Source organism: Protopterus annectens, chromosome 4.part0 (assembly GCF_019279795.1).
Source record: "Protopterus annectens isolate FY-2018-M chromosome 4.part0, PAN1.0, whole genome shotgun sequence".
NCBI lineage: Eukaryota > Metazoa > Chordata > Ceratodontiformes > Protopteridae > Protopterus > Protopterus annectens.
In genome coordinates this window covers 8,344,140-8,361,343 of record NC_056733.1, presented here as the reverse complement: position 1 = coordinate 8,361,343, position 17,204 = coordinate 8,344,140, and the positions used below count along the sequence as shown (strand labels likewise).

Below are 17,204 nucleotides of genomic sequence, written 5' to 3'. Positions count from 1 at the left end.
ATGATTACATCAGCTCAGATGTTAATGCTAAATACAGTGTATACCTACCCATGAGTAAGGAGCAAAAAAGACATTAAAGGGAGAAATGTTTGCCTCTTAAGATGAGTTGACTATGTATTAAGGAGACTGGACATTTATAATAAGTATACTGGTAGTTAGAATATGATTTAAACACACAAAGTTCCATGTCTGGGTCAATATGTAGTTACCTATGCTAAGGTGACTAGGCATGACTGCAGTTTCTGATATGAAATCAGAGTCAACATAGCACACATTTTATTCAGTGAGGTATACATCAACATCAAAACCAGACAAGTATATGCAACTCTGAACCTATTAAGCGAAAAGTATAAAAGACATCCTATTGCAGTTTCTGATTGTGTGTCCTTGGAGTGTACATTGCAGAAGGTTGCTGCTTTCTTTTTTTGGAAAAACTCTGGCATGTTCCTACACATTAAATCAGGCAAATGCATATATTAGCTGTGTATAAAACTGGAGCATGTCAATCCATTGAAAGTGATCTCAGCAAAAGAAAAGAAACTGAAGTCAGTTCACAAAAGCAGAGATTGCCTTTTTCTCCACTGTTGTGTGACCTCAGAGTTGCTGTGCAGACATGTGTATATATCAACTAGAGAAATAATAAAAAATAATAAAAAAAATTCTTACGTACAGAAACACGGCAAGGAAATTCCAAACTCAAACAGCAGTTAAAAGTTCAAAGCTTTTAATGTAGAATGAGCGCTTTCACAATAAAAATATTGCTTCATCAGACAAACTAAAACTGATTACAGACGGTTTAAATACTGCAAAAATCATTCAGTCAGCCAATTGACATATGCTGTAAAAACCTTAAAGGTACATGCACAAACCAAAGCCAAACATGTCTACAGAATGAAATATAGTGTACAAATTTTTTTTTCTTTCTCTAGTTGGTGTTTTTTCATACAGTTAATTGCCGATTGTCAGACTGTTCATATATATATATATTATACACACACACATATATATATATATATATATATATATATATATATATATAATTTTGGGAGGCTCCCCACATGGAAGTGCAGGGGGGCTTGCCTTCCTGCAAAAAAAAAAAAAAAAAATGTTTCAGTGCTCACTGAAGGTAGTTTCAGTTTATTTGCATTCATTGAAACCACCTTTGATGGATCAACATGAACACATGCTAAATTTATGGAGAATATGCTAAGCTGGCACGGGACATGGACAGCAATCTGTGACGAGTAGGTAAGGCTGGTTTAGGGAAATTTAAAATCTAAGATAAAGGGTTACACAACTAAATTAATAAAGAATGTGGACAGTGTGATACAGACAAGCAATCTGTTTGGCAGTTGTAGAATACGTTTTATGATAGTGACATGGAAAGTCAGAAAGAATTAAAAAAAAGTCAAGCAAGAAATTGCAACTGCAATAAATAAAACTATAACTTTAATCAGTGAAGGGTAGACATTTTTAGAGCTCAATAGATCAATGGATCCTCATATGGATCATCATAAAACATTAGTAATTAGACAGACAGCGGAGGTCACAACAAATTATTACATGATTAAAATAAGATGAAACAAATTTTACAGGGACCCTGTAAGGGTTGCAGAGATGTTTCATCAATATTCCCAAAAGTTAATTCACTGACAGAATGAACAGGATTGACTAACATATCTAAAAAAGACCAAGAGGCTATATTACAATACAGAACAGCTTAAAGATAAGACGCTAGGTACTGATGATACTCCAACAGACTAGTGGATTCTTCATAAGGAACATACCCATTGTGCTGCGGATTTATAACAAACTTACAGAGACTAGCGATATCCCCCCTTGTGAAATGGGGTAGTGGTGTCTGCTGTTCCAGAAGACGACAAGGATTTGATTATGGCTTCATCACACAGGCACATTTCAGTGCTGAATCACATGTATAAACTGATATTGTCAATAAATTGTAAAGAGGTTGGCAAGATACCTTCTAAGACAAAAAAATATTGGTGCGGTTTTACTGAGATACAGCAGATATTTGATAACATTTAAAATAAACATGGATGGTGATAAGGACAGCATAGCCAAAAACGGATGTTAGTGATTGCGAGAGTAATGACACGTAAAAGACCTTTGACAGGGTAGAATAGTTTTACTTCACAAAAGTAGTTTTAGAATCTAGGTTCTCAAAATAAATTATTGAACTAATTGTGGTTATATACTTGGCCTATGTTCCTGGACTGAAAATTCATGTGGGATTACCTTTCTTATTTTAGACTCTCAAGGAAAATGAAGCAAGGCTGCCCTTTGTACACAGGTTTTGTTTACTTTGCATTTAGAGCCCTTAGCAGGAATGGTGAGGCATTCCAATCTACAAGACTATCTGGTAGGACATTAAGAAAGATTTCTTTATTTGCAGATGAAATGTTGATATGTCTGATGAGCCCTGGAAAAGATACAGGGGCTATTTCAGCTTTTAAAGAAATTTGGCACTTTTTTGTGGTTATACAGTAAACAAAACAAAGATACAAACTATACCTATAAATGCTAGCTCTGCCCAGTATCTGCAGAAAAAGTATTATTTATGGCAGGCAAAATATATTAAGAATCTAGGAACTTAGACAACCCAGAAGATTTCATAACTAAGACTTAGGATGGACTGAAGAAAAGATTAGAAAGTGAATCCCCACTATTAAAGGACTAGATTAGGAAAGCATATTAGGCACCGGCAGTCTTTGATACTAAGACAATGTGCAAAGTAAGAGGGAATATAACAACAACCTAATGGTAATTAGTTTGAGTGATAATACAGTAAGATGATTATGCTGAATACCGCTTTCAGTAAAATGTGAATTTGCCATTTTCTCCACTGTTGTGAAAACCTGGAGTTAGTATTTATAATTTAGGTGTGGGTGTTTCTCCCCACATGGGGGTGCTGAAAGGCTTGCACCCCTGCAAAAAATACTTTCTGTTCACTAATCTAAAGTGGTTTTAGTATAACTAGTGTCATCACTCAGACTAATAGAAGTTTTTAGAGTCATCATAAATCCAAAGTAGGATTGTAGTATTTTATAAGATGAAGATATAGATATGGTAACTTGGAAGTGGATCTGACAAATACTAAGCTACACCACCAAATATGGGAGGAAATGTACACACATGCATTTCTATACTCCAGAAAGACTGAGGAAAACTTTTCTAACTAAAAAACTCTTGCTGCTGGAACTTTGAAGAGGAAGTAATTGGCTCATGGAAGTATAACATTTGGATATATTCAGGTTTAAATTTAAAAGCAGGAAACTTCACATGCCTGACAAACCACAATCCCGACAAACAAAACAGCAAAACAAATACCTTTTCTGAAAAACACACACACAACACAAGAACAAAAACCTTACAAACCTACACTAAACCTTACATGCACAACTATCTATGCACTAACCTTAACCCAAACCCTAACCCTAAGGTCTGTCACTATCGCACACTCACCTAACCCGCACCCTAACCCTAACTCACTTAACCCGCCCCTAACCCTAAAGTCTGTCACTATCACACACTTACCCGCACCCTAACCCTAACTCACTTAACCCTCCCCTAACCCTAAAGTCTGTCACTATCGCATACTTACCTTAACATATCGGTGTTCTCAGCATAGGGCTTTTAAACTGTTGGTCATCTCAGTTGTCAATCTTCCAGTCTTGATGTTCTCATCGTTGCGTGTTGGTGTTTTAAAGTAGACCCATAGATATATATATATGTGTGGTTTAAAAAAAAAGAAAAAGACCTACCAAGGTTGTTCTATGAGACTAGAAGGACAAGACAAGGTAGAGATGAGGGGACAGAAGAAAAAAAAAAAAACAAATGAGCAGGATAAGGAGTTATTAGGAGAGCAACTAGAGATCTGAACGCAAAGAATAACACCAGGTTTAATGATTTCCCAGAAGAACTTTACAAACTAGACACTAAAGTGGCAGTAGAAATACTAGCAATGACTTACAACATAAGAGTTTAGAAAACAGAACTACCTGCATCACAGCTGTAGCTAAGTCAATGGATGCCCCTGGCAAAGCTCCTATCTGACACCCTCCACCCATGTTAATGTGGGGGAAAAAGTCTTCAGTTCTTCTACATAAGCAAAGAGATATTCTGTATTTACATTACAGCTCTTTGTTGTGCATTTCACAGTTCCTAATTCTTAACACACCTACTCACTGACAATGGTGCAATAGTAGTTGCAAACTGGCCTTTGACTTGCAAGTCTTTAAGTAGTATTGGCACTAAAATAGTCAAATGTTTCCAATACTACTTGCAGAATTGAAAGTCAAGGACCATCTGTAACTCTTACACACTGCCTACTGTGCTCCTTTTTAGCAGGTATTGTCATTTAAGCAGTTGTGATGGCAACTGCGGCTGCTTAAATAATTACATAACAGCCTGATCGCAGGGTAGCCAATCCCCCATTTGATATGGCGCTAACCTGAATTAAAACACAAAGCAAGAAAGGTGGTACATTCCTGAAGGAAAAGGCCTGGAACCAAACTACTACTGATGTTAAAATTTTGCAAAAGTAATATCAAAAATAGCAGAGGTGGCTTTGCCTACAGTTAAACAACTGAGATGGATAACTTTCATCAAGGGACAGCAATATGTGGATAACTAGAATACATGGATGAGTAGGGCAAGTTAGGTTTAGCAGATGCAAGAATTTTGCTATCTGACTAAAAAAATATATATGTATAAACATATATATATATATATATATATATATATATATGATCTGGTGAACTGGGATTTGCCAAGGAAGGTAGGGTAGGGTAGGATGAAGGATAAATTAAAGGGTTCAATGAGTTAGGGGAAGAGAAGGACTTTTATTTGCTGATAATATGGAAATATGACATTTGTGACAAACCAACCAACGTGATATAAACAAGTTTAGTAAATATTTAGAAAAAAATGTTTAATTAGTTGACAGAGCATGGGTTAAACATTAAACAATAATAATGACAAATGTGGTACCTTCTCCTTTGGCAAACAAGCTCTTAATCACACAAATCACAATCACAGCCTCTTCCTCTTCTGTCTTGGAGTTCAGAAAGAATACAAGGAAGTATACAGATGGTTTGAATGAGCCCTGGGATGACCTTAGGAAGGAACTTAGAAGGCTCTTTTGAAGACTAGGATGGGCACTCTGCAAGGCTTGGTTCTCAGACAATGCCCTAGCAGAGATAATGAGATAATGATCACACCCAAACAGAGTCCCCATACAACAAATTCTGGCCTTGTAAGGTTAGAAGATTTAAAACAGAAGGGCTTCTGTGATCAAATCCAAGTGACATGGTGAAGCCCAGGATAGAAGCCCCTCATTTAAGGATTGCTTAATCAGCATGTGTTATGCTACATCAACTTCTCCATAACACTTGGGAAAGCACAAACACGAGCCAAAACAGGATGATGTGAACTGAAATGTGCATGGTGTGCAACAGTCTGAGGGTTTACAATAAGTGTAGACTAGCGAGCGTTCAGCTGACGAATAACAACATATGTAGTCACATTCCATCTTCTGCACTGGGCTAACAGTGAAAGTAAAATGATACAGAAAAAATACGATTAAAACACAAGAACCACGGAAACAAATTCAGAAGGCAGCAAGGGATTCCTCCGATTGTACTTACTTCTGGACTTTTATTTTTCGCAACCAAATAACACAAATTCATTTAGCAATTACACTAACCTGTTTGGTAACATTTAGAAAACTATATCATACCTCTACAAGGTCATCATCCCAGAAGTCAAGTCGAACAGATTTTACCCTGCTTACTGAAGGAAGGTTTCGATGGATGCCAGAGCAATTTAAGCAAATGAAAACACCAGTTGTAAATGAAGCCCAGTCTGGATCTAAAACAAAACATAACAGAACTAAAATGTATTTCCTGAACCAAAGCAACAGTAATTTAGATAAAACTATTTTATGGTGTCTGCATATGGCACATTAGTTGCTTGAACTGCACTGCACACTGAAAATGGTAGAAGCAATCTGCAAGTGAGAAATGTGTATGTTTTGTGCCAGCACACAGAAAAAACATATATGCAAATACTGTGTGCACGCATGTGTGATGCATGTCTATATATGTGTCGGGGTCACATGTATAAATGTGTGTACAAGGCAGCTCTGAATACTTACCAGTCAAATTCTCTTAAATGGAGTTGTAGAAATTTAAAAAATATATACATTGTGTTTTATAACTTAAAAAGTCTCTGAAATTATCATTTTGAATGACAGCACAGCTAAAAATCAATCAAAAGTGAAGCAGCAAATCAACTTTACTTAGTTACAGGAAAGAACCAAAAAAATCTAACATTGATCTTCGTCAAATGGTAGCTTTTCAATTAAATCTCTGCAGTTGGAAAGAAAACTCTTGTATTTTACAGGTGTTAAAAATCCATCAAGTCAAAACTTTTATGCTGAAAAATAAGATCTTTCCACTACAAGTACAGCAGAAAATGAAGATCCTGCAATTTAAACAGTACTTTGACAAGTCATAAATAAAGTAAACATATTAATAAGACAATTTACCATTTGTATGAAAATATCAAATCAAACAATAATACACATCAAAATGTAAAGAAAAGTAGACCTTTTGCAGGAGGCCTGTGTTCCCATGCACTTTACACGTTACAGATATACAACCACACCTCCTAAAATACAAGTATTGACTTTAGAGTCTCAATACCCTACAGTCAAGGAAATAACTGGTGTTGCTGAAAGAAAATTTTTCCCTACATCTCTATGATGCAGAGTGATAAAAGCCCTGAATGGGTTCCAGGGATCCAAGATCAACTCCTGACCTGTAATCCAGAGAATATAGTTGGATAAAGTGGGAATGAGTGGACAATGCTATATCACCCATCCTGGTTAGGGACAGCATGAGAAAAAAATACCCTGATGGGTGTCTTGCCAATGGCCTTGCAGTGATATTCTCTTACCTCTGAAGTGAGGAAAGATGAGTAATTGCAGTGGAAGGTTCTGAAGGCTGGCAGCCATGGCAATAAAGACAGAGGAAAAAATGTTTTTTCAATTTCTGGTAAAGTAGTGAAACTTCTGAGTTAGTACACTTAGGTTCTGGGGTGTGAGGTGCATGTCCTACATCTAAGGACAGGCCCTCCCCTCCTCCATGAACACTGAGAAAGATCATCCTATAACTTGTTAATTAAATGCATTTTGTAGTTTAACTATCTCACAGTTCTTTATGGGAAAGTCTGATTGAGTCACGGAAGATTCATATTTAGTGGAGGCCCAGGGAGAAAAGGTTCAACAATATGAGCAAAAAAATGATTACATAAAAGAGTATACTTCATCAGAATACATGTATGTAGGAGAAAAAAAATCTTCAAGAGTATAGCCTGAAAGAAATACAGTACTACATGGTAAAGCTTTAGGAAAAACTAAATGTATGGGACTATACAAAGTTCAGTTTAAGTATCGAAGCAGCATACATGTTTGTAAGGTTAGTTCTGTGAACACTATTATACTGTGACCAGCAAGGGAAAGAACACAAAACAGCATAATATAGAGTAAATTCCTTGTTTGCAGTAGTGTGGAAGTAATTCCAAAAAACAAAATCAGCAAGACTCATCATGTACAAGAGTTATAAAGGTTAATTTTAAATGAAAATTATGGATTTATTATAATTCTAGATTTTCTTGGATAATTCATAGGATCATAGGAGGTTACTAGGCTATTGGCCCTGATAAGCCTAGCCAAGAGTTTAGCCCATGCTTAGACAAGTCAGCACACAGAGCCCCTGTCCAACCTATAATACTGAATTGATAGAAATGTAATAATTTAATCCAGGGGCATTTATGGCATTTAAAAATAATTGCCATCTTAACTCCTTCTCTTATAATAATAATTTTAGGCTACCCACCACGAGGATTTACATCCAGGCATTCTAGAATGGCAAATTTAAACATCTTACAGGTAGGGTTACCAGCTAAATCTCTGTATAAGTCACTGTTAGTGTTTTCACTTTTAATTTGGTACGTATGTTCATATATTCTGTTCCTTAATGCTCTGTCGGTTTTACATACATAAAAATTCGGACAAGAGCAGCACTTCACTAGGTACACCACATGTTTAGTATTATAGTTCCCTTTCATGAAGTACACTTTAGTGTTGTTGACATTATCAAGTATTACAAATTCGTCCTCAAGAATAGCTGTACATTTCTGTCCTGCCAACATAAAAAATCTAAAAAGAACCACAGAATGCCAGCTATACTAAACCCTTTGATTTACAATTTGCAGAATGTGACAGATCTACAGTAAATAAATAAATGTGTAATATAAGTATCTTCAAATATATACGGGCATTATTTACAACATCTACATTTTTGTGCCCTTCAATTTATAATTGCCAATCAAGTTAGACATGCTTTCTAATCTATTTTTGATATTACGCCCCTCTGTATATAAAATAGGGCTTTCACAAACCGTGTTATAAAAATCTTCATATTACTTTTAAAAAATTTCCAACTGGAACTAATGATGTCATTTACTTCTTTGGAAAATATATTACACTCTAAAATCATAGCAAATTCAAAACTGTGCCTCTCATTAATGCTATTAAGGTTCTCCCTTGTTCTGTTTAGTCCTTTACCTAAAACAGGTAAACATTTTGTGCCTCTTACTTCTATAACTTCACTACAAATTTTGAAAAGAATTCTAATGGGTAACCTTATTTGCCATACACATGCATTTTAGTATATCTAACTCCTTCAGGAATTTTTCATCTTCTGAGAGTTGCCCCTTGACTAAACTTTTTAATGAGCCATTTGATGACAACTACTGGAGTGAGGGTATGAATTTGAAAAAATAGGTTTTCAGTAAATACCCGAAGCAATACCATTGTTCACTGTAGAGAGAGTTACATCCAAATAATTGACAACATCATGGTCCTGTCTGTGAGTGAATCTTAACAAAAACTGTGATGTTAAAGATACAAGACATACATTTTTCTATCATATTTGATGATCCAGTCCAAAAAAATAATCATCCAAAACACTGCCAGAATATTTCCAAAAAGATTTGTATTTATAGTTCAATAAAAACACCTGTTCCCAGTACCAAAGTAGCATGTTGGCATTATGCCCTTCATCCATTTAAAATATTTCCCTTCAAAATAAATGAAATTGTTAATATAATACTCAAAGCTGTTCAAAATTTGTAACTTAAAAATGAACAGGTTGTGAGTATTTCAGTGAACATTTCTATGCCACTTCATGTGGGATACTGGAGAATAAAACCACATCAATAGTCAAAAATTAGGCCCTCTTCCCATAATTCATTTTAATACTACCTAAGCTTGACCAAGAGTCTCTCAAAAGGGAGTGATTTAGTCCATAAAAAGATTTCAATATCCTATCTATTATACTGCCATTGGGTACGTTTTTGAGCCCTCCACTGCCACTGTAAGTCTAAAAGGGGGCTTGTTAATATCTTCATGTACCTTTGGAATCCTGAATATGGTCAGGACAAAATTATAGATTGAAGGCGTAATACTGACTTGTAGTAAGCAAGTGAGTATTAAGCCTTCAGGACAAATTATATATTGAAGGCATAATGCTGACTTGTAGTAAGCAATCATTCAACATAATGCTGACTTGTAGTAAGCAGTCATTCAAAAATAAACTATCTGATGGCATGAGATGTTGATCTCATTACGAGAAACATGTTGGCATTGTTCATTATCATTTATCAATTATGACATTTCCCCTGCATAGTCAATGCTGTCCATAATGACTAATCTACCTCGTTTATCAGGTTTCATAAAGCAGATCTGTCCATTTTTTTACCAGGTAGTCTAGTAAAATGTTTTCCTCCTCACTTCAATCCCACTTATGCCACTGTCTTTGTCTCTATCATGAAACTGATTATAAATATCATTCTGGAAAGCCTTTTGGAATACTTGAATAAGTGGACTCAGTAAAGAGTTACATGTACCCTTAGGTCTGTAAGTTCCAGCTCTCTTTCAAGCTAAGGAATTATTGGGGTTTTTTTTGTAACAAGAAACATCTTTATTAAATTATCACTTATGACATGGAGCTATCCTTCAAATCCTATCTTCTGTTAAACCTCATTCCTCCTCCAAAATATTATTCTGCATGTATTGTTCCTACCATTACCATTTTTCAATGTAATTTGCTGCTATCTTTTCTAAAGATCTCATTTCCAGGTGTTTTATCTCTGTTACTATATTCACTACTTCTAGTACAGTTAGTTTATACTTTAATTTCCATTTTCTAGTAATTGTTTTTTGTCAGCTACCATAAATAGACTCATCAAGGCCTTACTATGTCTATGCAATTGTGATTCTGTATTGTAGCTCAAAAACATAATTTCCTTAAATATACTAATTTGCTCACCTAGTATGTCTGATAAGAGTAGTCTGCAGGGGGTTTTAAAGTCTGCTAACTCATTACAATCCCAAAACATATTTTCCCAATTACCCCCTTCTTCCCCATCACACCTCTGTTTCCAATCTACCTGAGGAAAAATCTTTGGAGTCTACTTTGGGTATAAAAATACCTATGCAAGCACTTCCAAGCAAAATCCTAAATCTTCTAGACTTTGTTGCATACCTGGGAGTCAAACATATATCTTCCATTGTATCTTTGTGAATTGCTTATCCTATCTCTATTCCCAATCCTTTCTAACCTCGGACTGATTCATATAGTTATCATGCAATATCTTATATGCTCTGCTAATTATCCCATTAAATACTCTACCAGTGCTGGTCTTTTGCTTAGAATTTGCTTAGAATTCTCCTAGGTTTTTCTCTTTGCCTATACTCTGATATTAAACCTTGATAGGGAAGGCAATCTCTAACCTGCATGTTGGCCTCTTCCCATTCTATTACCTTTCCCTCTCTAATTGTTTGCTCCCAATACTGTTATTCCTTTAACAGTTTTATCCAGTAAATTCCAGCCCCTCTTGCCTATTGTCTGTATTCTTAATTGCAGTTACCCTTACTGGAAGAATTTCCTTTCTGTTGGCTTAGTTCTTAAAATACTTTCTGCTACTTTATGAATATAACATTCTGTATAGTTATTGTTATTCTCCATAAGGATCTGCATCCAAACTCCCAGTCTCTCCTTATTTCTTGAGCTCTCCCCCAGTTTCATCATCATCCCTTTCTACTTTGACTTACAGCTTTCTGTTTGTGCTATGTACAGGAGCCCTAACTATGTAGCTCTGAAATGCCCCTTCAAATCAGATAATCCCAAATCACCTTGCAAGGATCAGCTTTATCCCACTTGACTTTTGCTGTCTTCCCCTCCCAGATAAAATCCTTCAACTCTTTAAAAATTGCCATTGACAACTTCTCCTCTGGTTAATAAAAACATGCCTGACCTGTGTATAAAACCAAAGGGACTGTAAACATTTTCATGGTTTGTATCCTGCTATCCATAAAACAGGGCTTCCAGTTTCTCAGTTTTTGCATTATCTTTTGTTTAGTCTCTTCCAAAATATCCTTAGTTGCCATAACAGAATCCTTTTTAATCCGTACTAAGTACTTCATTTTATCATTTCCCCATGAATTGGTTCAGCAATACCCATATTTATGTGTGGGTACATAGTTTACAGCTACTGCCTTTGTTTTATCTTTATTAATTTTGTATCCCGAAAAGACATGAAACTGTCTAAAAATGTTCCACAACACTGAAATGTACTTTTCTGGTTTTATCAAGCATAAAATAATATCTACAAATAAAGCTTTTCTTAACTATCATACAAATTATATCCTTGAATTTCTGAGTCCTTTATTTTCTTTGCCAAAGGTTCTAATTATAACACAAATAACAAAGGGGAAATAGGACACCCCTTCCTGGTTCCTCTGCTCAAACAGAACTTATCAGACAGGAACCCACCCACTTTAAATTTCACCTCTGATCTCTCATATATCTTCCTAATCAACCTTATGATTTTATCAGAGAATGCAAATGTCTCTATTGTCCTAGTCATAAAATTCCAGTTTACTCTGTTGAATGCTTTCTCTGCATCAAGACCCACCAACAGTGATATTCTCTTACACTCTGCTTCCCTCTGGATCATTGTTCTACTAATGTCAAATGTTTGCCTCCCCTCCACAAAACCAGAATGATCCATAGCTATCAATTTTGCTATTATTTTAGCCATTATATATGCAAATACTTTATAATCATGGTTTAGAACAAATATGGGCATACATGAACCTGGATTGGTTGGGTCTTTACCATCTTTAGATATTACAGCCATCACTGCTTTCTTCCAGAATGTTGCTGCTTCTCCTCCCTTCTTTTAAAATACTGTTAAACAAAATATTCTTTATCAGTTCCTTCCCTCCTAGCTTCCAAACTTACAAAGGAATACCATCTATTCTGGAGGACTTTCGTGTAGATTGGTTATACATCAGCATTTCTATCGCATCTCCTCATACTGTAACTGTGAGGAATTGAGCATCATCTACCCCTAGCCTTGGCATATTTAATTCTTCCATAAACATTTCTATATGTACCTTTTATTGATTCTCATATTTATCCGCTTTATACAAATTTTCATAAAATTTCCAAAACATTTCTAGTACCTCTACAGGATCTCTTTTTATCTTCCCTGATATATGCTCCCTAAGTTTGGCAACAACCCTACTTTCTGTTTCTGTTGCCAGAGTCATCGTGCTAAAAGTTTTTGTGGTCTGGAGTTTTATCAAAAAGAAGTAGCTTAACAGCAGTCTTTCTAAACTCATGCATATTATCGAGGTAATCTCCTATTTGCTGTTTAGCATTTTGTAATTGCTCCTTTTCTTGTTCTGTGACATTCCCTCTATTCTGCAATACTTTAACCTTTGTCAGTCCCTCTGTACAATTCTTATTGCTTCTTAACCATACCTTTCTTTCTTTTATTTCCACCCTATTTTAAACTCCACTTTAATTTTATCCCACTCCCTAGCTATATTTTCAGAACAAATTTCTATCTTTCCAAATAACTCTTGAAAATTTTCCACTACCCATTTCTTAAATCTCTCTCTTTTTAAAAGATAGGTTGGGAAGTGCCAGTGTCTCATTTTTATTTCCTCAACCTTCATTTTTATTTGTTATTATTGGTGTGTGATCTGAAATGGTTATTTGATGTGCATCAAAATTTTCAATTAAAATGCATATGCTCCTCTGAAATATAATTTCTCTCTAGCCTAGTCCAATTTTTGTACCTTGAGGAATGACATGTAAATTCACTCTGAATTCCTACTACTAAATTCACATCTTCTCTGCCAAATATTTTCATAAATATCTTCAATAATCTACCCTCTTTTGTTATATTTTCCATTCTGGGCCCACCAGATGCATCCTCTCTACTGCAAGTCAAATTCCAGTCCACAGCTATAATATTTTCTGCTGAAAGCTGATTATTTCTCCCAGAATTTTCTTTATCTGTATTACAGCAGATTTTCTTAATCTGTATTACAGCAGTTTTAGGTTGAATATAAATGCATACCAGTGTAATCCTCCTCCTTCACCGGTAGCCCTTTAGTACTACAAATCTACCATTATTATCTTTTTTTTCCTCTTCTATCACTGCTGGAGCTTCTCTTGCAATTCATATAAGTACTTCCCTTTACCTTTGTCTCAGATATTCCATTAAATAGCCAACATGAAATCCTTTCCTTATCAACTTCACATGATTGGTTCATTCCACGTGTTTCTTGTAGCATAGCTATTTACACACTGCATTTTTTAATATAGTTCACTACTCTTTCTTTTTTGTATAAATCTTTGAAGGCCACTCATATTTAAAAACAATATGGAAAGTGTTATTATGTTAAGAAGTTATTATTCCCACCTGTTATGTGTAACAGATTTTTTTTTGTTTTAAATGTCTATTTTCAGCTTTTGTGTCACATGCCTACACTAATGTTTGACAGGCTGATCTTTTATACAGTTGCTCCTTATCATATCCATTTGAACCAATGTCACATCTTACAAACCTTTTTGTTTTAGTGAAAACCCTCATACAAAAAAAAAAAAAACACTCCGAGAACAATTCTAAAACCTAATGCCAACACATAAAACTATGTAAATCTCCAAAGTCTTCGACATGGTCAACCAACTACTCATACACACACTTAAAAACTATTCCCCTAGATGTCCAGGCTATACAATGGTTCAAATCTTATCTGAGTGGCAGACAACAGGCTGTACTATGGCAGAACAAACTATCTTCCCTTCTACCTATCACCCTTGGAGTCCCTCAGGGCTCTATATTAGGACCCCTATTATTTTCTATCTTTATTAATGACCTGTACAGTCATTCCAACAGCCACCTGCATTCAATATGTGGATGACTCCACTCTGATTTGCTCTGCCACCTCACATTTAAATCTGCAGACTCTATCCCAAAATGTTTTAATACTGTCGAAAACTGGCTCTGTAATCAACGTCTCCTATTAAATCCTAACAAAATGAAGCTGTTTTTCTCCCCCACTCGTAAAGCCTCCAATCCACCCTTTACTATAAAATCTAACAATGGCACTGTTATTGGTCCAGATCCCTGTACCAAACTCTTAGGTGTAACAGTTAATAACCTCAAGTTTGAAATGTATATTAATCAAACTATTAAAAAAGTTAATAAAAAACTTGGCTCACTATACATCAAACCTTTCCTCACTCCACTAGCTAGGACGGTAATTGCCCATACACATCTACTTTCCACCCTCCTTTATGCATCCCCTCTCGTCACGAAGAGCAAGTCTGACCTTAATAAACTCTCTAGCTGCTTTAATCATATTGTTAGATTTTCCACTGGAACAGCATACAGAACACACCACTGTCTGAACCTAAAGAATCCATGGTGGCTAGAATTGCCTATCCACCTTCAGTACAGTCAGCTAATAGTAGCACAAAAAATTCTCTACCAACCTGAACACACACCCGTACTGACAAAAATTATCCCTTACAGCAACCACAAGACACTTCACTCATCCAGCAAATTACTAGTCCAAACCCTCAAAAGCAATAACTCATCTGGAGACTCTCTATATGCCAAATCTGTTGGCAAAATATGGAACCCACTTCCTGCTGAGCTTAGTTCCCTGTTTTAACTCAATTAAAAAAAAAATCTAAAACAGTACTTTAAAAGACAATGGCTGCATCCTTGCTCTAATCCCAACTCTGGCAATATAAACATGTGCTAAAGAAGTCGTTTGGCCACCCTTACATTGCTTTCTAATTGTTACACTGTAACAAATCAGATTTATATATGACAGAATGAATGACTTTTATCATATGTATTGTATCTGTAACACTGCTTTAACTTGTTTAATGTAACAGTTTTTCTGTATGTATGGATGGAGATTTTCTCCCCAGGCCTCTGCTGAAAATGGACAAGTATCCCGTCAGACTATCCCAGTCAACAAATATAAAATAAAATTGAATGAATGAATAAATAAATAAATCTTCAAATATTGAAGTTAACCCTCCTAATAGGAGTAGTTTTCCAAGCTTGACAGCTACACCCACAGGATTTAATTGACCTATAATTAAGGTTACCCATGCTAACACACATGGTACAGCCGGTGCTTTTACTAAATGCTACTTTTTCCCTTATCTTTAATTCCTCTTCCAAATTAGAAAAATGCTTGAATACTTTCAGGAAGCATTACCTCCTAGCCATTAAAAAAAAAGAAGTATTCATTTTTTTATTGCCCCTTAGCAGATTGTCTCCACAGAAACATGAGAACCAGATACATAGTTGCCTCTATTACAAGCACTCATTTACTTGCTGGAGGAAAACGTTTAATTGTAATAAGTTTATTTATTGGTTTCCCCTTAAACCCCTTAAAACTTGTTATTAGATCAGGCCAATGACCTTAATCCAGTCACTTCCCTATGCAACATACTTCTCAAGTGCACCTCATTACAAGGAACGTTCCTCATTTTGGGTCTTAAAAATGTCCATGCTCGTCAAAGTTCCACACCGAAAGGGTCTGTCACACATTCAGTGTTAGGGATTTTTAACGGATATCCATGGTAAATAGTAGTGAATCATATTAATTCATCAAAATAAATTTGTATAAGTATAAAGTAGCATATTTTAACCATCCTGTGACCTTCATAGTTGAAACTGTTAGCAAACTATTAGTATGCGTTACACATTTTCACCATTTGTTCTACATTACGAGAGGCAGTGTTCCTCATTTTGGAGGTGAAAGGTTGAGAGCTATGCTGTGCAACACTAAGAAAAAGCATATCAAGTGTTCTTGTATCATGCTCTTTTGTCCAGACTTTTCTTCTCTTTTTACACTGCAGCACCTAAATTTCTTAAAACTGAGCAATGAGAAAGAAAGAAGGAAATAATCAGGGGCACCTGTTTTATCTCAATTACACTCAAAAATAACTGAGAAAGCTTTACTTTATAGCACGCAGGTTCTGTCATGCATTATAAAAATACTACTGTGAAGAACAAACATTTTGTTTTACTTATAGTTAACTCTTTCCTTCCTCTTCCACTCTCATAATTATTCTTCGAAACACTAATGACATGAAGTTGGGCATAGGCTTAGGTGTTCCCTACAAGTTTAACAAAGTCAAATAAACCCAGTATTTCCAGGTTTTCTTTTTTTTTGTCATGTTTCACAACTATAATTAGTGCTTTTTAATCCCAAATTTATTTGTCCATTTCTGAGTTGCTGGTTTTCTTCCTGTTGATCTCCAAAATAAAGTCTCTGTTTCATTTCCAACTTACTCCTGGTTCTTCTACTCAACTCTTGTGCTTTTTTTCTGTCTCTCAAGCATTTTCATTTTGAACACTGGAAAATGTTTCACTGGCACAATCTATCGGTTTTATTACCAGAAGAACAAGAAGTGTAATCTCCTCCTGTCTGATAACTCACTTTTTGCTGGACAAACTATTGTATTACCTCCTTAGCATGCTCTGCATAAAAAAATTATTTTGACCTTCCAGGAAAGAATATTCTGAAAACAGCTGGATACAGCAGCTTGTATCTCACACCTGTTTCTCGACATTTCCTGACTACAGGAATAAATTTACTCTTCTTTTGACTTGTATACAGTGAGTTACCATTTTCCATAAACACTCTGCTGTCCCCCACTGTTAGTACTTTGTCCCTCTGCAACAGTCTTGTCAGAATTAACTCTTTCTGCTGATAAGATTGCATCTTT

General features: G+C 35.5%; 1 protein-coding gene across 2 annotated transcripts in view; it reads right to left on the bottom strand.

The window, feature by feature from the left end:
* ADAP2 (ArfGAP with dual PH domains 2) overlaps positions 1–17,204 on the bottom strand; it is a 977,426-nt gene that overhangs the window by 408,777 nt on the left and 551,445 nt on the right. For both annotated transcript variants that reach the window (XM_044068045.1, XM_044068044.1), the window contains exon 2: positions 5,759–5,889. In XM_044068045.1, coding sequence (XP_043923980.1) covers positions 5,759–5,889 — 131 coding nt within the window. The remainder of the gene's footprint in view (positions 1–5,758; positions 5,890–17,204) is intronic.